Raw genomic sequence first — 22,569 nt, 5'->3', positions numbered from 1 at the left:
AGCTGTAGGCTGGCATAGGGCTCATTTCTCAGGGCTTCCTATTTCAGTCTGGCATAGGGCTAGTTTCTTTCCAGGCCTTATTAGCTGCTCAGTTGCTAACAATCAGGCAAATGACTCATCCCTCTTCCCGGGGCCACAGGATCAAAGTTCTCTCCTCTTCCATGTCTATGGAGCACCCTCTCTGCCTGTGTGAGTGTCCATTTGTATCAGCCCACCAAGGGGGCAGGGACTCAACCCTGAAGATCAGTCAAAGCCCTAATCTCAACAGGTAATTTAGGGAAGCACACTTGCCTCAATGGACGGAGGGTCCACCTACCACATAGAGGTCTATGGTTCAAATCCAGGACCTCCTTGGCCAGTGTAGAGCTGGCCTACATGCAGTGCTGATGCGCACAAGGAATGACATGCCACCCAGTGGTGTCCCCCGCATAGGGGAGCCCCACGCGCAAGGAGTGCGCCCCATAAGGAGAGCCGCCCAGCGTGAAAGAAAGTCCAGCCTGCCCAGGAGGGCGCTGCACACATGGAGAGTTGACAGAGCAAGATAATGCAACAAAAAGAGACACAGATTCCCATGCCACTGACAAGAATAAAAGCGGACACAAAAGAAAACACAGCAAGTGGACACAGAGAGTGGACAACTGGGGGGGGAGGGAGAGAAATAAATACAAAATAAATAAATCTTTAAAAAAAAAAACAGGTAATTTAATCAAAAACTTCTCATGTGAATCTAATACAATCAAAGTGGATCACACCCAGAGGAAAAGACCAGTTAACAAACATAATTTCTCTCTTTTTTGTGTATTCATAAATAACATCAAACTGCCACAGTGTTGTTTCTACTTTTTGGATATTATAAATAATGTTGCTATAAACATTCACAAACAAGATTTTTTTGTGGACATGTTTTCAATTCTCTTTGGTATATAGCTAGGAGTGAAATTATTGGATCATATGTTAATTCTATGTTTAACCTTTAGAAAAACTACCGAACTGTTTTCCAAAGCATAATCAGTTATTTTTTAAGATTTCAATTAGAATATAAATTCCATATAAGCACAGAGAAAAATGAAATAAGAAATAATTTTTTTAAAAAGCAAAAATAGTACGAGGAAACAAAACAGTAAGATGATGAAAACAGGGTAAAAAAAAACATTACAGCAACATAAATGTATAACATTTAATAGCTAAAAGGTAGATGATTGAAAATATCAGCTATATAATATTTCCAAGACATACGCCTAAAGCATACAGCGATAGATAGGCTTTAAGTAAAAAAATGGAAGAGAATGTATAGGCAAATATTAACCAAAAGAAAGCTAGTTGTAGTTATGTTACTATAAGAAAAAATAGATATAAGTCAAAACACTTCCTGAGAGACAGGAATTTAATAAAATAATCAATTCAACAGCAGAATATAAATATATGCATGTTTGTGCACATGTGTATATACACACACTAAAATTTGCATACTATTTCAGAGTATTTGGAAAACTCAAAGCCCTTTCATAACTCAAGTTAAGAACCTCTAAGATAATACAGCATCTGCCTTCTCATTCTTTATAAAATCCTAAAACCTGACAGCAAAACAACTATAGAACTCATTAGTCATTAGATATCTTAAATAAGAAAACTAACTATAATGCATTTTTAAAGAATGTATAATGTTGATTCCCAAAAGTAAGGTCTGATATAAAATCTTCAAAAGCATCATATAACAAGAAAACAATGCTTTATTTTAATAAATGAAGAAAAAGATTAAACTGATGTTATTTTAAGCATGATTACTCTTAAATATATTCTTTCTTTAAAAACAACTTTTGTGTCACTTGACAAAAGTAACATGATCATTTTAAATTGGAACTAAAAATGTACAAGATTTCTGTATGTTTTATTGCTAGCATGCAAATGCAGTGACAAGATGAAAATAATCTTATACTGACAGCAAAAGGGAAATTTTTATTAGTAGTGAATTCACCTATTTAGGATTTAAGATTCTATTTTTCACAAAAATAAAGAGGAATGTTTGATTATCAGGTCTTTATTATGTGCAAAATTTTATTCTACTTGACCAATATGATATTCATTTCAAACATACATTCTCACCTCAAAAGTTATTCATGGTAGGCCAAAGTATCAATCGTACAAGGAGTGGGAAACGGATGTGGCTCAAGTAGTTGAGCTCCCGTTTACCATATAGTAAGTCCAGGGTTCTATCCCTGGACCTCCTGGTAAAGGTAAGATGGCCCACGTGGCAAGCTGGCCCAAGGGAGTGCTGGCCCATGCGGGAGTGCCACCCTGTGAGGGAATGCCATGCCAAGCAGTGCCCCCCAGGGTAGGAATGCCACCCCACGCATGAGTGCCAGCCAACGCGGAGAGCTGGCGCAGCAAGATGATGCAACAAGAGACACAGAAGAGAGACAATAAGAGATGTAGCAGAACAGGGAGCTATAGGGAGATGTAGCAGAGCAGGGTGGTGCAAGAGAATGATCACCTCTCTCTTACTCTGGAAGATTCTAGGATCGGTCCCCGAAGCCGCCTAATAAGAATATAAGCAGACAAAGAAGAACACACAGCAAATGGACATAGAAAGCAGAAAATGGGGGGGTTGAGGTGGAGAGATAAATGAATCTTTAAAAAAAAAATGTACAAGGAGATAGTGAAAAATAATCTCTTGCCACTATAAATTATATCCAGAAATTTGTGGCACAGAATAAAACCAGAAGACTTAACTAATATCCTAGATTTTAAATTTGTGCTATAAATATCCACATTCACATAAATACACTATAATTTAAGATAAGCATGCTAGACATATATATTTGAATAATAAAATATTAGTCACCTTTAATAAGAATTCTCCATATACTTGCAAAAAGATTGTGCTCTTACCTATAGTTTGGAAGACTTCATTCATCAAAGCCTCATTCACGGCTGAAGTGGTGTCATTTCCAATATGAGACCAACTTTGATATATTGCTTGCAGCAGAAGTGTCTGTGCTCTTGTAGCTTGAATCGTGAGGTTTGGAAGTTCAAATATACCTTCAGTAACAGGAACCTGAGATCGCTTGGACCTGCATAAGAAAATAGAAGGAATAATAATATGGCAAATAGCATTTACAAACAAGGATACATTTTATTCCCTGCAAGGAAATAAAAGGTATACATTCATACATTTTAAAATAAAGTTAAATCAGATAGACAAGCAATTCTGCTACTTGAAATAATTTTCACTATTTCAGAAACTAATGATAAACCATAATAACAAAAACTACAATAATTTCCATACACACACCTTTGCACATAAATATTATGCTCAAGCAATTAGAATTTTTCACTCAAGTCAACCACCAAAGATAACAATGAAAAGAATACTAGTTAACACAGAACGTTTACTATCAACTCATTAAATCCTGTCATAATAGCCCTATATGGGAGATACTATATCATCCTATTTTTCAGATGGAGACAAAAGGACATGAAGAGAATAATGAAATTGCAAATGTGATTCAACTATTAAGTAGAGAAATTGAAATTTAAATCCAGGCAATCTGATCTTGAGTCCTCTACTTCCTTTCACAGGTCCTACACTTTCCCTTACAAGCATTTATACTCTATCTATACTATATGGAGATCCTACTTAACAGTGAAATGGAAAACTTACTTTAAAATTTTCTGTCCTATAATATCTAATTAACTGAAGCTTTATTTATATGATTCTCTCTTTTAATGAGGGGCCTCACAAAATTAAATTTTTCAAATAACAAAGCTTCACAGTAAGGAAACCTTTAAATACATCTGTTCAAGTAGATATTTAAAGTTAATGAAAAATGCAAGACATAGGGGAAAAATGAAAAACTTATACATAACCTCAAAAGCCTCTCAGTTTCACCTCTTACTCTAGCCACTGCCGTGGAGACCAATTTCACACAGAACATCACTGACATAGCCTAAGGCCCTCCTACAGAGTGCAGCTGGAGTGAGAACTACTCCGCACTCCTGTATAGGAGTATAGGAATAAATGTTCCCCCTTGTTTACTCGTGGCTGACAATTCTGAGATAAATTTCATAAGTTTCCTACAAGGTTCCCAGGAGATCGAAGACCAGAGAATGAAATAAGTCTGGAATAATTACACAAAGCCTTAATGAGCTCTGAGACACTATCAAGCAATCTCAAATATGGGTAATTGGAGTACCAGTAGAAAAGAGACAAGTGGAGAGAGGGGAACAGAAAAATGTATCTAAGGAACTAATAGCCAAAATTTTTAAAAATTTGGAGAAAACTATAAATCCAAAGACCTAAGAATTTCAACAAACCCAAAAGAAGAGACATAAAACCAAGGTAGATCATAATAAAATTGCTAAAAAAGTACTAAAGAGAAATATCTCAAAGGCAGCCAGGGGATAGAAAAACACATTACATTAAAAAGAAAAAAATGGAAATGAAAGCAGATTTCTCATCAGAAACTATGCACGCCAGAAGACATCAGAACATTTCTGAAATGCTGGGGGGAATAAAACTGTCAGGATAGAATCCAAAATTCAGAGAAAATATCTTTCTCTTTTTGAAGGCAAAATAAAAACTGTTTTAGAAAACTAAAAGCTGGAAAAATTCCTCACCAGCATACCTGCACTACAAAAAATCTTGAAGAAAATTCTTCAGGCTGAAGAAATGATGCCCAATAGAAAATGAATCTACACCAAGAAATGTGAAGAGTGCTAGGAATGGTAAAAGCATGTGGGTAAAATATTCTAAAAAGAAGTAATTTTTCTCAATTAGCTTCTAAATACATTTAAAATTTAACTGTTAAAAGCAAAAAATGAAAACAAAGTATTGCAGGATTCATAACATGTAAGAGTAAAATGACAACAATAGAACAAAGGACAGGAAGAGGAAGTTGAAGTATACTGTTTTAAGTTTCTTATACTATGTGTGAAAAGGTATAAAATTATTTGAAGGTAGCTATCATAAGTTAAAGAGGTAAACTTAAATCCTGGAAAAACTAAACCATAAAACAAAAAGGTAGAGCAATAAAGCAATAGAAGAGGTAGAAAATTTCTTATTGAATAATAAATACTCAATCCAAAAGAAAGTAATAAAAGAAGGAACAAAGAACTAATATGAGAACTAGAAAATAAGAAGATAGGGAAACGGACTTTGGCCCAGTGGTTAGGGCGTCCGTCTACCATATGGGAGATCTGCGGTTCAAACCCCGGGCCTCCTTGACCCGTGTGGAGCTGGCGCATGCGCAGTGCTGATGCGCGCAAGGAGTGCCCTGCCACACAAGGGTGTCCCCCGCATGGGGGAGCCCCACGCGCAAGGAGTGCTCCCATGAGGAGAGCCGCCCAGGGTGAAAAGAAAGTGCAGCCTGCCCAGGAATGGCGCCGCCCACACTTCCCGTGCCGCTGACGACAACAGAAGCGGACAAAGAAACAAGATGCAGCAAATAGACACCAAGAACAGACAACCAGGGGAGGGGGGGAAATTAAATAAATAAATAAATAAATCTTTAAAAAAAAAAAAAAAAGAAAATAGGAAGATAGACAAACCCAAAAAATATAAATACATTAAATATCAAAGGTCTAAGCACTCCAATTAAAGGCAAAGATTATTGGATTGCACGGAAAAAAAAAAAAAACCAAGAACCCACTATATACCATCATCATGAAAACTTCTTTAATTATAAAGATAGATTAAAAATAACGAAAATGGAAGGACAAGGGAACAGCTGAAATAAAAAGACAAACCATATAAATACTAATAAAAAGAAAGCTATATGTTAATATCAAACTAGACTTCAGAAAAATTAATATTACCAAGGATAAAGAGGGACATTTCATAAGGGTAAAAGAATTGGTTTGGATGCACCACAGACCATCAAAATTATGAATGAAAACCAAGAGAACTGAAAGATGAAATAGGCAAATCCAAGACCTAGAAATTTCAACATCTCTCTCAGTAATTGATAGAAGATAGAAAATCTCTAAAGATGACGTTATAAACATTATCAACCAACACGGTCTAACTGACATTTATCAAACACTTCTCCCAAAAACAGCAGAATACACAGTCTCCAAGGTAGGCTACATTCGGCACTTTAACACCAGTCTCAATAAATTAAAAGAACTGAAATTATGCAGAGTATATTCAATGTCCACTAGGGAATTAAACTAGAAATGAATAACAGAAGGTATCTGTAAAATCCCCAAATATTTGGAAATTAAACAAAGAAAATATAACTTAAAATACAATCAGGAACATGGTAAACAAAATTCAGAAAATCACACAAAAAACACAATTTTTTTAATTATAAAAAGGTTTTAGACAAAAACATTAGTATAAATGACAAAAAGGGCAATCTAATATATAACTAGTGGAGTTGAAGAACAAAATAAACAGAACAGAAATAGTATGCAGAAATATCTAACAAAAAAAATCTTGCCTAAAATAAAGACTTGAATATATAGAAAAATTGTACAATGTGTCAAAGTAAATACTGATTCAGAATGATCATTATCCGGGAAGCGGACTTGGCCCAGTGGTTAGGACATCTGTCTACCACATGAGACGTCTGCGGTTCAAACCCCGGGCCTCCTTGACCCATGTGGAGCTGGCCCACGCGCAGTGCTGATGCGCACAAGGAATGCCGTGCCACTCACGGGTGTCCCCCGCATGGGGGAGCCCCACGTGCAAGGAGTGTGCACCGTAAGAAGAGCCACCCAGTGCAAAAGAAAGTTCAGCCTGCCCAGGAATGGCACCGTACATGCAGAGAATTGACGCAGCAAGATGACGCAACAAAAAGACAGATTCCCGTGCCGCTGACAAGAACAGAAGCAGACAAAGAAGAACACGCAGCAAAATGGACACAGAGAATGACAACTGGGGGGGGGGGGGGAGGAGAAATAAATAAAAATAAATCTTTGAAAAAAAAAAATTATCCTAGTGAAGTTACTGAATTAAAAAGGATAAAGAGAAAAGTCCTTTGGGCATCCAAACAGATAAAACACTCTGGAAAACTATTTTGGAATTTCCCCTACTTTCTATTCTCCTCACTACTCTGCCAGTATAGTCTAGGATGCATAATCAAGAATATTAGGGGATTTCAAAATATAGCCCTATAACTGATATACTGGTACAGCTACATGCCAATCTATTTATCTTTGTACATTCCAGACATGTCTTAATTCCAGTCATTGTCAAAGTCAACAGGTTTCTTATCTAGCCATTGCAATAGCAGTCAAGACCCATCTTGTTAGTATATCTAATATGCTTCACATTTATATATTTTCATTGAATCCTCAAGAATGAATATGAATGATTTCAACAAAAAACATTTATAAATGCTTTAAAGAATAAAAAGATACACAAATGGAAAAAGGTCAGAGAACATGGTCTCAGAGAAATGATCAAGAAACTTATAGAAGATAAAACACAAAAGAACAGTAAACATGAAAGACTCTAAATCTCACAAGTAAAAGGAAAATGCAAATTAAAACAATGTATGATGCTTTAACCTCTCAGATTGGCAAAATCCCTCAGATCAGCACAATCTACAACTCAATGTTTGTAACAGCAAAAATACTTCAACACTGACAGTATTTGCAGCATTATATAAAAAAGCCTAAATTTGAGACACTCTCATTGTCTCAGAAGGATAGGATGGGAGTAAGGTAGAAAGAATATCTGAACAAATAACAGTCAAAAAAAAAAAAATTCCCAGATTGAATTAAGAACAACCTACATATCCAAAAATCTCAATGAATACCAAGTAAGACAAACTCAGAGTGCCACACCAAGACATGTTATAATCAAGCTGTTAGAAACCAAAGACAAAAAGAAAATACAGAAAGCAGTGAGAGAGACATGACTCATCATGGAGAAGGAATCTTGAATAACATTTACAGCAGATTTCTAATCAGGAGCCATGGAGGCCATGAGGCAGGGGGATGACATATTCAAAGTTCTGAAAGAAAAAATACTAGTATACTTCATTTTATTCCACTTTATTATGCTTCAAAGACACTGCTTTTTTTACAAATTAAAGGTTTGTGGCAACCCTACAATTAGCAAATCTATCAGCACCATTTTTCCAACAGCATGTGGAATGTCTCTATACCACATTTTGGTAATTCTCACAATATTTCAAACTTTTTTCATTTATCGTTATAGTGATCTATGATCAGTGATCTTTGAGGTTACTACTGTAAATGTTTTGGGGAACTACAAACCATGCCCATATAACATGGCTAACCTAATCAATAAATGTTGTGTGTTTTCTTACTGTTCACCAACCAGTCAGGTCCCTGTCGCTCTCCATCTCCTCAGACCTCTCTATTCCCTGAGACACAACAATATCAAAATTATGTCAGTTAATAACCCTGCAATGGCCTCTAAGTGTTCAAGTAAAAGGAAGAGTCACACATCTCTCACTTTAACTCAAAAACTAGAAATGATTAAGCTTAGTGAGGGAGGCATATCAAAAGCCAAGACAGACCAAAAGCTAGGCCTCTTGTGCCAAACTGTTAACCAAGTTGTGAATGCAAAGGGAAAGTTTTTGAAGGAAATTTAAAGTGCTACTCCAATGAACATACAAATGGTAAAAAAGAGAAACAGCTTAATTGCTCATATGGAGAAAGTTTTAGTGGTCTGGATAGAAGATCAAATCAGCCACAACAATCCCTTAAGCCAAAGCTAAATCCAGAACAAGGTCCTAATTCTCTTCACTTCTTTGAAGACTGAGAGAGGTGAAGAAGCTCAGCAGAAAAGTTTGAAGCTAGCATAGACTGGCTGATGAGGTTTAAGGAAAGAAATCAACTCCATAATATACAAGTGTAAGGTGAAGCAGCAAGTGCTGATACAGAAGCCGCAGCAAGTTATCCAGAAGATCTAGCTAAGATAATCAATGAAGCTGGATACACTTAAACAACAGATTTTCAATGTAAACAAAACATCTACTGGAAGAAGATGCCATCTCAGACTTTCATAGTTTGAGACTTCTCATAGGAGAAGTCAATGCCTGGCTTGAAAGCTTCAAAGGTGAGGCTCATATTCTCATTAGGGGATAAAGCAACTAGTGACTTTAAATGGTAGCCAATGTTCATTTACCACTCTGAAAATCCTAAAGCCCTTATAGATTCATGCTAAATCTATAAAATGGAACAACAAAGGCTAAGTGTCAGCACATTTGTTTACAACTTGGTTTTCTGAATATTTTAAGTGCACTTTTTTTTTTTCTTGAGATACCTGGGCCGGAGACTGAACGCGGGACTTCAAATGTAGGAAGCCAGTGTGTAACCACCAAGCCACATCAGCTCACCTAAATTGGTTTTTTCATTTATTGCTGTTTGTTTTTCTGTTTTTAGGAGACACCAGGAACCAAACCCAGGACCTTCCATGTGGTAAGCAGGCATTCAACCATGTGAGCAACTTCTGCTCCCTTAAGAAATCTACTGCTCAGAAAAAAAGATTCCTTTCAAATTATTACTGCTCATTGACAATGCACCTGGTCCCCAAGAACTCTGATGGAAATGTACGAGTTTAATGTTTTCATAACTGCTAATATAAGATTCATTTTATAAACCCATGGATCAAGGAGTAATTTCAAGTATTATTATTTTAAAAATATATTTCATAAGACTACAGTTGCCATAGATATTGATTTCTCTGGTGTATCTGGGCAAAGTACACTGAAAAACTTCTGGAAAGGAGTCATCATTTTAGATGCCATTAAGAACATTCATAATTCATGAACAGAGGTCAAAATATCAACATTAATAGGTGTTTGGAAGAAGTTGATTCCAACCGTCATGGATGACTCTGAGGGAGGGGTTCAGGACTTCAGTGGAGGAAGTCACTGCAGATGTGGTGGAAAAAGCAATATAACTTAAATTTGAAGTGGAGCCTGAAGATGTGATGAATTACTGCAGTATCATTAAACTTTAATGGATAAGGAGTCACTTCTTATGAATGAGCAAAGAAAGTGGTTTCTTGAGATGGAATCTACTGCTGGTGAAGAGGCTGTGAACAGTGCTGAAATGACAACCAAAGATTTAAAGTGTTACGTAAACTTAATTGATAAAGCAGCCACAAGGTTTGAGAAGACTGACTCCAATTATGAAAGGAAGTTCTACTGTTCTACTGTGGGTAAAATGCTATCAAAGAGCATCACGTGCTACACAGAAATGATTCATGAAAGGAAAAGTCAATCAACGTGGCAAAACTTCAATGTTGTCTTATTTTTAAGAATTTCCAGTCACCCCAATCTTTCACAAACACCAACCAAATCATTCAGTAGTCATCAACATCGAGGTGGACCCTCCACCAGCAAAAGGATTATGACTCACTGAAGGCTCAGATGGTGGTTAGTATTTTTTAGCAATAAAGTATTTTTTAAATTAAGGTATGTACATTGTTTTTGTAGACATAAGGTTATTGCACACTTAACAGACTGCAATATAGCGTAAACATAACTTTTTTTTTTTTTTTTTAAAGATTTATTTTTATTTCTTTAATTCCCCTCCCCTCCCCCGGTTGTCTGTTTTCTGTGTCTTTTTGCTGCGTCTTGTTTCTTGTTTCTTTGTCCGCTTCTGTTGTCGTCAGCGGCACGGGAAGTGTGGGCGGCGCCATTCTGGGCAGGCTGCTCCCTCCTTCGCGCTGGGCGGCTCTCCTTATGGGGCGCACTCCTTGCGCGTGGGGCTCCCCTACGCGGGGGACACCCTGCGTGGCGCGGCACTCCTTGCGCGCATCAGCACTGCGCATGGCCAGCTCCACACGGGTCAAGGAGGCCCAGGGTTTGAACCGCGGACCTCCCATATGGTAGACGGACGCCCTAACCACTGGGCCAAAGTCCGTTTCCCAACATAACTTTTATATGCACTGGAAAACCAAAAATATTCATATGACTCACCTTATTGAAAAATTCACTTTATTGTGGTAGTATGGAACTGAACCCACAATATCTCTGAGGTATGCGTGCAACTGTCAACCATGAATTCTATATCTGGCAAAACTACCTTTCAAAAATGTATGATGCGGGGGGTGGGGGGGTGGGGTTGAATGGGACCTCACATATATATTTTTAATGTAATATTATTACAAAGTCAATAAAAAATAAAAATAAAAAAAAAAAAATGTATGATGGGAAGCGGATGTGGCTCAACCAACTGGGCTCCCATCTACCATGTGGGAGGTCCTGGGTTCGCTTCCCAGGGCCTCCTTGGGAAGTCAAGCTGGCCCGCACCCACAGAGAGCTGATGGCCTGTGCCTGCTGGAGAGCTGACAGCCCGCACCTGTGGAGAGCTGGCACAGTGGGATGACACAACAAAGGGAGACAAGCAGACAAAGAAGAAAGCGCAGTTAATGGACACAAAGAGCAGACAGCAAGCAAGCAGCAAGGGGGGGAGGGGGTAAATAAATAAAATAAATCTTAAAAAAAAAAAAGAAAGACATATCCCCAAAAAAGAGAAGTACAGGTCCAGATGTCTTCACTGATGAATTCTATCAATCACTTAAAGAAGAATTAACACCAATCCTTCCCAAGCTCTTCCAAAAATACAGAAGAGGGAAGAAAATCTCCTAGCTCCTTCAATGAGAACAGGATTATACTGATATCAAAGCCAAACAAAGACAAGAAAATAAAACTATATACCAATATCTCTTATGAACATTGATGCAAAAAATCCTCAATAAAATACTAGCAAATGGATTTTAGCAGCATATTAAGAGGATTATACACCATGACCAACTGGGATCTATCCCAGGGATACAAGGGTGGTTCAACACATGAAATATCAATGTAGTATGGCAACTTATTGAAACGAAGGGAAAAAAGCACATAATCATCTAAATAGTTGCAGAGAAAGCATTTGACAAAACCCAATACCCTTCCATGGTAAAAATACTTAGCACACTAAAAACAGAAGGGAACTTTCTCAACATGATATAGGGCATTTATAGAAACCCCAAAGCAACATTATATTTAATGATAAGAGACTGAAAGCTTTCTTTCTAAGGTCAGGAACACACAAGGATGTCCTCTCTTCCCACTTCTATTCAACACTGTAATCATAGTTTTAACTAGGATATAAGGCAAGAGAAATAACTAAAAGCATCCAAATAAGAAAGAAAGAAGATACGATCATGTATATAGAAACCCTAAAGAATCCACCACTAAAGGTATCCAAATTGGAAAGGAAGAAGATACGATCATGTATATAGAAACCCTAAAGAATCCACCATCACCACCACCCCCAAAAAATCAGAGCAAATAAACTACTTCAGCAAAGTTGCAGAATACAAGATCAAGGTACAAAATCATTTTTATTTCTATATATTTGCAATGAACAATCCAAAACTGAAAACAATTTCATACACAATAGCAAAAAAAAACTAAAATCTTAGAAATAAATTTAACAAAATAAGTATGAAACTTATACACTGAAAACTATACAACATTGTTGAAAGCAATTAAAGAAAACTAAGAAATGGAAAGACACTCCATTTCCATGTACCTGAAGACTTACTATTGTTAAGATGGCAATAATCTCCAAATTGATATATGGATTCAATGCAATACTATCCAAATCCCAGCTGCCTATTTTGCAAAAAAGAACAAGTTGATACTTAAAGTAAAATGAATTGCATGGGACCCTAAGTAGCCAAAACATTCTTGGGAAAAAAAGAGCAAATTTGAAAGATTCACAGTTTGCAAATTCAAACCTACTACAAAAGTACAGTAATCAAACAGTGTGGTACAGGGATAAGAATAGACTTATAAACTAATGGAACAGATTAGAGTCTGGAAATAAACACTCATATTTACAATTGACTTATTTTCAACAACAGAGTCAAGACCATTTAAGGCAGAAAAGAATAATCTTATCAATAAATGGTGCTGGGACAACTGAATACAAGCACTCAGAAGAACAAAATTCAACCATTTTCACCACATGCAAAAATTGCCCCAAAATGGATCAAAAAACCAAAACTATAAAAACCCTTAGAAGAAAACATAGGAATAAGTATTCATAATCTTGGATTAGGCCATGGTTTCCTAGACAACACTAAAACACAAACAATAAAAGAAATACTATATAAATCGAACTTCATCAAAATTAAAACTTTTTTACATCAGAGGACCTCATCAAAAAAAGTGAAAAGGCAACCTACAGAATGGGAGAAAATATTTAATATCCTGAATATATAAAGAGCACCCACAACTCAACAACAGTAAAATACACAGCCCAATTAAAAATAATGAACAAAGGAATTGAATAGACATTTCTCCAAAGAAGATACATAAATTGCTAATAAGCACATCAAAAGATGCTCATCATTTGCCATTAGGGGACACAAATCAAAACTATATTGAGGGAGGTGGACGTGGTTCAAGCTATTGGGCTCCCGTCTAACATATGGGAGGGTGCAGGGTTCGATTCCCGGGGCCTCCTGGTGAAGGCAAGCTGGCCCACATGGAAAGCTGGACCAAAGAACAGGCATAGCAAGATGACACAACAAAAAGAGACACAAGGAGAGACAAGAAGAGAAGCAGCAGACCAGGGAGCTGAGGTGCAAAAGATTGAGCACCTCTCTCCCACTCTGGAAGGTCCCAGGATCAGTTCCTGGTGCCACCTAAAGAGAAGACAAGCAGACACAAAAGAAAGCACAATGAATGGATAGAGAGCAGACAATGGGGAAGGCAGGGGAATAAATAAACTAAAAACCACATTGAGATACAACTTCACACTCACTAGAACAGATATAATTTAATGGGGAAATTAAAGAAAAAAATAATTATTGGCAAGGACTTGGAGATAGTGGGACCCAAATACACTCATGCTGGAAATGGGGAATAGTGCAGCCACTGTGGAAAATAACTTGGCAGATAAGCATAGAATTAAATATCGATTTAAATGATCAAAAAGTTGGAGAATTACCATATGAACAAGCAATTCTATTCCTAGGTATATACCAAAGAGAATTAAAAACATGTTCACACTAAAACACATAAACGTTCACAGCAGCATTATTGTTAACAGCCAAAAACTGAAAATAACCCAACATCCACCAACTAATGAAAACAAACAAAATGTCGTATATCCACACAATGAAATATTATTAGGCCATAAAAAGGAATGAAATACTAATACAAACCACAGTATAGAAATATTTGAAAACATTAAGCTAAGTTACAGAAGCCAGGTAGAAAAGAACATATATTGCATGATTCCATTCATATGAAATGTTCAGAATAGGCAAATCCATAGAGACCAGGTTTCTTTTAATGGTGACAAATATGTTCTGTAATTACATAGTGGTGATACTGGTACAACACTGTGAATATACTAAAATCTACTAAGTTGTACACTTCTAAATGGTTAAAATGGTGAGGTCTGTGTTATGTAAATTTTATCTCAATTTTTTTAAAAAACTTCTATAAAGTACTAAGAATTCTTTTCCTAGGAATACATGTTCAAATAATTGACAAATACCATCTGCGGCAGTTTGAGATTATTTACGAATCCCCAAAAAAGAGACTGTTTGTAAACTAATCTATTCCTCTAGGTGTGATACTCTTTGATTGTATTAGATTTAGCTGCGATTAAATTTGATTAAATTATGTTAAGATTAGGGATTTGATTCAACCACATTAGTAGGGCAAGACTCTGGTTGAGTCTCTGCCCCATAGGTGGGCTATTATAAGCAAACATTCACTCAAGAAGTCACACGAGGGAAACGGACTTTGGCCCAGTGGTTAGGGCGTCTGTCTACCACATGGGAGGTCCGCGGTTCAAGCCCCGGGCCTCCTTGACCCGTGTGGAGCTGGCGCATGCGCAGTGCTGATGCGCACAAGGAGTGCCGTGCCCCACAGGGGTGTCCCCCGCGTAGGGGAGCCCCATGCGCAAGGAGTGCACCCATAAGGAGAGCCGTCCAGCGAGAAGGAGGGAGCAGCCTGCTGAGGAATGGCGCCGCCCACACTTCCCGTGCGGCTGAGGACAACAGAAGCGGACAAAGAAACAAGACGCAGCAAAAAGACACAGAAAACAGACAACCGGGGGAGGGGAGGGGAATTAAATAAAAATAAATCTTTAAAAAAAAAAAAAAGAACTCACACGAGAAGAAAGAGAGCTCCATAATGTCAGAGGAGAGAACTCTTACCATGTGACAGAAAGGAGAAGGCTCAAACAGCTAAAGTCAGAGGAAAGATGAGTCATTTGCCTGATAGTTTACAGTAAAGAGAACAGAGCAGCTGAACAGCTGATAAAGCCTGGAAAGAAACAAGCCCTATGCCACAACTGATATAGGAAGCCCTGGGGCCCACAGAGCCTTAAGAGAAAGAAGACCGAAGAGACCAGGCAGATTGCACACTACCTTGCTTCAACACATGGAAAAAGATTTTGGTGAGAAAGCAAACTTGAGTTGTAAGTTTCCACCCCAAATAAATACACTTTATAAAAGCCAACAGATTTCTGGTACTTTGCATCAGCACCCCTTTGGCTGACTAATACACCATCCCTCTGCAAAAAAAAAACAAAACACTGGCATCCTATCTCTTAATTAGGAAGTCAGGCAATTCAAATACACAATTGCACATTAAAATAGCCACACGCTTTCCAGGCAACTTTCTAATATTTATTAACACTGTGGTTCTATCTAGACTTACTCTTCAATCCACAACCCTGATTAGTTCTCCATAAAGCCAAAGAATTGAAATGAATGACCCAGAAAACAAATATGCACTGAATAAAAAATTCTTTATATCACACAGTAAAACAGTAGAGATCAAAGGATATAGGAGGAAAAATAAAATATGACCCAATTCATAACTTATATTTCATTATTATTATTATTATTGTTTCTCTTTATTTTTCCAACATTGGGCCATTTATTGAATCATTTTTTTTCATATTTTCCTTTTCTTTATAAAGATTTAAAATTGACAGCTGGTTCTCTCTACAATATTCCCAAATTTCTGTTCAAATTCCTGATTTTAAAAAAACCCTTTTTTTATTAGTACAGATACTAATTAAAGAAAACAGACACTTGAAACCACTACTACAATATGAAAATGGATAGGTAATTTGGCACTCTATTTTGAACCAGATATTCTGTGGCATTTAGGATGTCTTATCGAGTAACAAGAGCCATGTCCTTATGACCGTGGTAAAAATCAAAAGGCAAATTTCTAGATTGGATTTTTTTACACGGGTGTCTTTACTATTGCATAACAAATTCAAATACTGCACTCGCTACTCTAACTTTCAAGCCATCATACATCACATAAAACTGTTCTCAAGTGGATAACATAGATTTAAATAAAAACTGAAACATATGCAAATTCAAAAAGATTAATTCATTCTACACTCTAATAACACCCAAGGATAGGAAACAATGTTCTCATTCAGATTTGTTTTGATTTAAAATCAAAGGAAATAATTCACTTTTTGCAAAATGTCCAAACATAATAATACTTAATTAATTACATCATATATATAAAACATGTTTTTGTGGGGTTTTGTTCCAGCTGAAACTGATCACAAATAAAAGAACATGTTATTATACTTCTGCTAATAATGCAGGTGTCCTTTGAATCAAAACAAATCATTTTAAAATGGAGATTACATACCTTTTAATGTAACAATATTAGTGAAGAGGGTTTTTGTTTCTTTTTCATTTTTGTTAATTTTGAAATATTTACAAAAGGTTAATGTGCATAGAAAATAACAAATACCCGAGTATCCATTATCCTATTCATTAAACCATAACATAATTCCATATTTGCTTCAGAAATTTTCAACAGCCCAATAGCATTTATAAGTCTATTTAAGCTATTTGATGGGGCTCATTAAAATGTCAATGAAAATGGACAATAAAATTGTAATCTTCCTTGTGACATATACCAAAATACATTGATTCAACGTTTTTAAAATAAAAGAGCTTAATATAAATTCATACACAAATATGTAACAACTTCTGGAAGTACCTAATTTTTTGAAATACCGTTAAACCTACATTTCAACAATTAAGTTGATGAATATAAAGTAACTTATTTAACAGATACCTATTACTTACATCCAGAACTCTGAGTCTAAACATATGTTCATTTCACAGAATAGGTTTAAAAACTATCAATTCAAACATTACTCTTTAGGGAAAAATAAATCCTAATGTAACTAGTGGGATAAACAATTCATTAAAACTCAACTTGGACAAACTCCAGGACAAATTCAAGAAAACAGAAACAAGTAGGTCTTGAGTAGCAAAGACTGAAAATGAATATACCCTAATTATCAAATTTTTAAAAGATTCCACCTGAACTATTTGCTGACAAATTATAAAACAAAATTGAAATTTCTGGAACAACCTAATATTTCTACAAAGAAAATTCTTTCTTTACATTTTAAAATAAAAACATGGAAGTGGGTCTTCCTACACAAAATAAAGGATTAAACAATGATTCTACTTCATAGGAATACCATGAAAATTTTGACATTGTGCACTTGAGGAACAGTCATCATTCTTTTAAAATCAACACACTTCATAGCAATTGAAAGAAAATCCTCAGCAACAACTGGATCTAAAGGTTTAAAGAGAGTCCCCAAATGCAAAATTTGAAACTACAAATTGGTTCCAAAAATATATTTTTGTTATTACTCACATCCTGTACAGTAAAATAATATTAGTCCATGTTTTCCAAAATAAAATGAGTACAAAAACTCACTAACACAATCTAGAAATGAAAGCAGGTTAAAAAGCTAAGAAATTATGTTTAATTCTGTATACAATGACTATTTAGAAGTTACACAACACATCAATTCTCAATGTGTAGAAAAGAAATAAAATAAAATAAAATGAAATGGGAAGAAAAATGAAAAGTGAAAGCTCTTCTTTCCTCCCTCCCACCCTACTTCCCACTGATAACCATTTTTATGAGTTTAGCATATACACTTATAGACCTTTCTCTATTCATTTTATTTTCTTATACATAAATTTCTAATTTTAATGAGAAAATATATTTAAATGTCTACGATCTGCTTCTTAAAACTAAACTGCATATATTAGAGATATATTGAGATCTTTCTTCTTCAGGAAAAATATTTCTACATTAGCCTTTTTAATGTATGCATAGTATTACACTGTATGAATGCACAATATATAACCTAAATATTCCTTTATTGATGGATATTTAGGTTGAATTTTTTCACTGTCAAACAATCTACAATGAACATCCTTTTATATGGATATTTCAGCATATAATAAGTATTCCTACAGTTCCATTTCTAGGCATGGAATTACTGAGTCAGAAAAAAATTTATGTAAGTTGCCAATAACTTTTCATAAAAACTGAATCAGTTTTACAATTGTCAGTTGTATATGAGAGTAGGCTTTTGTCAATCTTCTCCTCAACATTATCCATTATCATTATATTTTTACATTACAAGGATGTTACCATTCATAGATGGCTATAAAACACAAACTACATCTTATGTTGTTTTAGATAAGAAAATATTCTACCATTTCTCAAAATTTTGGAAAAAATATCATTATTTGGATTTAAATAACAGATAACAGGTGGAATGAGAAAATGGGAAGTAAAACCTTTATCACTAAAATAAATATATAACAATTGTCTTAATTTTTACAACTCGAAGTCCAAAAATTTTACACTGAACTATGCAAACAAAAATGTATACTTATAAAATCCAAAATAAGATGTACTCCATACCCACTGGGATGGACATAATAAAAAAGACAGACAGTAGCAGGTATTGTCAGGGATTGTGAAAAAAGAGGGAACTCTCATACATTGCTGGGAATGTAAAATGACACAGCCCCTTTGGAAAACAGAGTGGCAGTTTCTCAAAAACTTAAACCTGAATTTGTCATACGACTTAACAATTCCACCCATGTATCTATCCAATAGAAATGAAAACATATGTCCACACAAACGACTATCACATGAATGTTCACAGCACTATTATTCATAATAGCCAAAAATATGGATCAATCCAAATGTCCAACAACTTGTGAGTGGGTAAACAAAATGTAGTCTATCAATACAGTGGAATACTATTTAGAAATAAAATAGAATGAAGCTCTGAAAAATCCTACAACATGTATAAACTCTTAAAAACATTATGCTAAATGAAAGAAGCCAAACACAAAAAGCACATATTGTTGATTCCAATCATAGGAAATATCCAGAGAAGATACACTGATAAAAAGTAAATAAGTAACTGCCTGAGGATTGCAATAGGAGCAAGGATCAGTGGTAGATGGGTACAAGGGATCTTACTGGGATTATGGCAATGGATATACAAGATGGTAAATTCACTGAAAATCATTGTACACTTAAAATAAATGAATTTTATGTTATGTGAATTATGCCTCAATAATTTCAAAAATAATTTTGAAAACAATGAATACTTACAAAGTTACTTAAGAATTATATAAGATTTTTAATACTCTAAAACACTATGATTCAAAAGGAAGAATAGGGAAGCAGATTTGTAGCAACAAATAGAGCATCCGCCTACCACATGGGAGGTCCAAGGTTCAAATGCAGGGCCTCCTGACCCATCTGGTGAGTTGGCCCACATGCAGTGCTGATGCATGCAAGGAGTGCCGTGCCATGCAGGGGTGTCCCTTGCGTAGGGGAGCCCCACGCACAAGGAGTGTGCCCTGTAAGAAGAGCCACCCCGAAGAATGTAAGTGCAGCCTGCGTAGGAGTGGCACTGCACACACAAAGAGCTGACACAGCAATATGACACAACAAAAAAAGAGACGCAGTTTCCCAGTGCCACTGACAAGAATACAAGCAGACATAGGAGAACACACAAGCAGACACAGAGCAGACAACTGGGGGAGGGCGGGAGGGAAGGGGAGATGAGGGACGAAACGGGGTCCCTGTTAAGGGACGAGCGGGGTCCCTGTTACGGGACGAGTGGGGTCCCGTTGTGGGACGAGCGGGGTCCCTGTTAAGGGACGAGTGGGGTCCCGTTGTGGGACGAGAGGGGTCCCTGGCGTGGGGAAGAAAGCCTCCTACGGCCGCTGAGGCTTCCCTCGGGAGCTCCGAAGGCGAGGAGGGCGCACGACCCAGGAAGAAGTCGCGGAGACAGGCTGATGGCACAAGTGTGGTTTATTGCGGAAAGGGATGCAGATTTATAGGATTGGGGAGTGGTGTGGTGGGTTATGATTGACTAGGGCAAATGCTGTTTCCATATAAGGCAATGTTCTGGCATTGGGCTAGTGATTGGCCAGTAGCGTATGTGCTAACTCTTGATAGGCTGAAGCTGTTGCTGGGCAAACAGCGTACTAAGAGATTAGGTTTAAGGGAGGGGGGAGGGGAAGTGAGAGCTGGGCTAGGCGGGAGATAGGAAGGGGGAGGGCAGTGCCAGCTAGCCGTTAGCAGCAAAGGCCTAGTCAGGCGTGGTCACCTTGTCTAGGCCCAGTGGGCAGAGGCGGTGTCACCTCTTGCCGCACTGTTGCCACTGAGGCAAGCCGGGTGCCCCTCCTCCCACAGGGAGAGAAATAAATGAAAAATAAATCTTAAAAAAAAAAAGAAAAGGAAGAATACCCTATTTCAAACTCATATTTATTAGGCAAGTACTAAGCATTAGCACTATTAGATGTTACGCGATATTATACTTGAGAATCACTGCGAACTTTACATGATATTATACTTGAGAATCACTGCGAACTTAACATCTAACACATCAAAATATTTTCATTGGTTGATTCAAATTATTTGCTGTACAGAAACCAATTCCAAGATAATGGGCTGCATACCCCCAATTCCACCTGAGCCAGTCTGCTCTGAATGTTTTTCACACATAAGTTCCAGAGTAAAATTTCCATTAAAGAAAGGATTCCTTTTTAAAAGTTAAAAAAAAAAAACTATGTAAACTGCAATATAACATCAACAATAAAAGTATATGCAATTAGAAATCCCAGTGCTTGGAAGGAGATCAGTGGGGAGTAGTGCCATATCCTAGTGTCTAAATTCAGCAAAATACAGGAGCTAAAAGAGAGAAAACTGGTCACAATATAAATAAAAAGATGAATATGATACATATTTCTATATTAAAAACCTTGAGTTCATATTGATATTTCCAGTTCCAATACAATATCACGGTGTATTATAGTTCTTCTTTAACATATTGGTAACTCTTTCTCCAAGGGTAAGAAACCTGGGTCCAATTATCCTAAATAGTTCTACTTATTTGATCAAATCTAAAAAAATGAGTGTTTTAAGAATTGCTAACTCAGCCCACTGCAAAAAGCAAACCAGATTTCAATATTGTTTAAAAAAAATTTTAGGTAAAATTTACAAGCAAAAAGTTGTGAAACTCTTCAAAGTATAATTTGATGAATTTGAATAACTATTCATACCTGTGTAACCTATATCCCATCAAGTTATAGAAATTCCTGTCTCCCTAGAAAGTTTAATGTCCCTTCCAAGTGAAGCAATAATTTTTCAGATTTTTTTCTCCATAGACTAACTTTGTATTTCCTAAAAATTCATATAAATACAAACATAGAGTATGTTTTTTTTGTTTCTAGCTTCTTTTACTTAGCATACATTTGTTTCTCAAATCTGGGATATTTCCAGTTTGGGATTATTCTGAAAAAAAAAGTATGATTATTCTCTTTTTTTGCAGACATTTGTTTTTATTTCTCTTAAGTATATACCTAGAAGTAGAACTGCTAGTCAAAAAAAAGTTATATTTAATTTCAAATTTACGAAGAACTGTCAAATTGACTACCAAAATGGTTATATGTTTTTACTCTCCTATAAGCAGTATATGAGAGTCCCAGTTAGTGTCTATCTTTTTAATTTTAGAATTCTTGGGGTTTGTCTGTCAAAGTGTTTTTAATTTGCATTAACCTGGTAACTAGATGTTGAGTATTTTTCATGAGCTTAATATATCTTCCTTTGTAAAGTATCTGCTTCAAGTCTTATGCCCATTTTCTATTGGGTTGTTTCTTTTTATTTTTAAGCTGTGAAGTTCTTTACATATCTATTTTTTTAAAAGATTTATTTATTTATTTAATTTCCCCCCCCTACCCCGGTTGTCTGTTCTCTGTGTCTATTTACTGTGTCTTGTTTCTTTGTCCGCTTCTGTTGTCATCAGCCGCAGGGGAAGTGTGGGCGGCGCCATTCCTGGGCAGGCTGCACTTTCTTTCACGCTGGGCGGCGCCCCTGTGCACTCCTTGCACGTGGGGCTCCCCTACGCGGGGGACACCCCTGCGTGGCAGGGCACTCCTTGCGCGCATCAGCACTGCGCATGGGCCAGCTCCACACGGGTCAAGGAGGCCCAGGGTTTGAACCACGGACCTCCCATGTGGTAGACGGACGCCCTAACCACTGGGCCAAGTCTGTTTCCCTACATATCTAGATATAAGAATTTTGTCAGACATATGTTTGGCAAATGTTTTTATCCAGTCTGAGGCTTATTTATTTTCTTAAGAGTGTCTTACAGAGTTGCTAATTTTATTTATTAATTGATTCTATCCATTACATGTGTCTAAATACACTCTGTACCTTTTTTGTTGTGTTAATATTTTACAGT

The 22,569-nt window shown here is 36.5% G+C and overlaps 1 protein-coding gene across 4 annotated transcripts in view; it reads right to left on the bottom strand.

Annotated features, from left to right (window-relative positions):
- The window catches only part of VPS13B (vacuolar protein sorting 13 homolog B), a 1,042,333-nt gene that overhangs the window by 851,150 nt on the left and 168,614 nt on the right, over positions 1 to 22,569 (bottom strand). For all 4 annotated transcript variants that reach the window (XM_071207936.1, XM_071207935.1, XM_058275777.1 and 1 more), the window contains one exon: positions 2,890 to 3,071. In XM_071207936.1, the coding sequence (XP_071064037.1) occupies positions 2,890 to 3,071 (182 nt within the window). The remainder of the gene's footprint in view (positions 1 to 2,889; positions 3,072 to 22,569) is intronic.

This window comes from Dasypus novemcinctus, chromosome 14 (genome assembly GCF_030445035.2).
Source record: "Dasypus novemcinctus isolate mDasNov1 chromosome 14, mDasNov1.1.hap2, whole genome shotgun sequence".
In the NCBI taxonomy this organism is placed as follows: Eukaryota; Metazoa; Chordata; class Mammalia; order Cingulata; family Dasypodidae; genus Dasypus; species Dasypus novemcinctus.
This window is presented reverse-complemented; position numbering and strand designations above follow the sequence as displayed.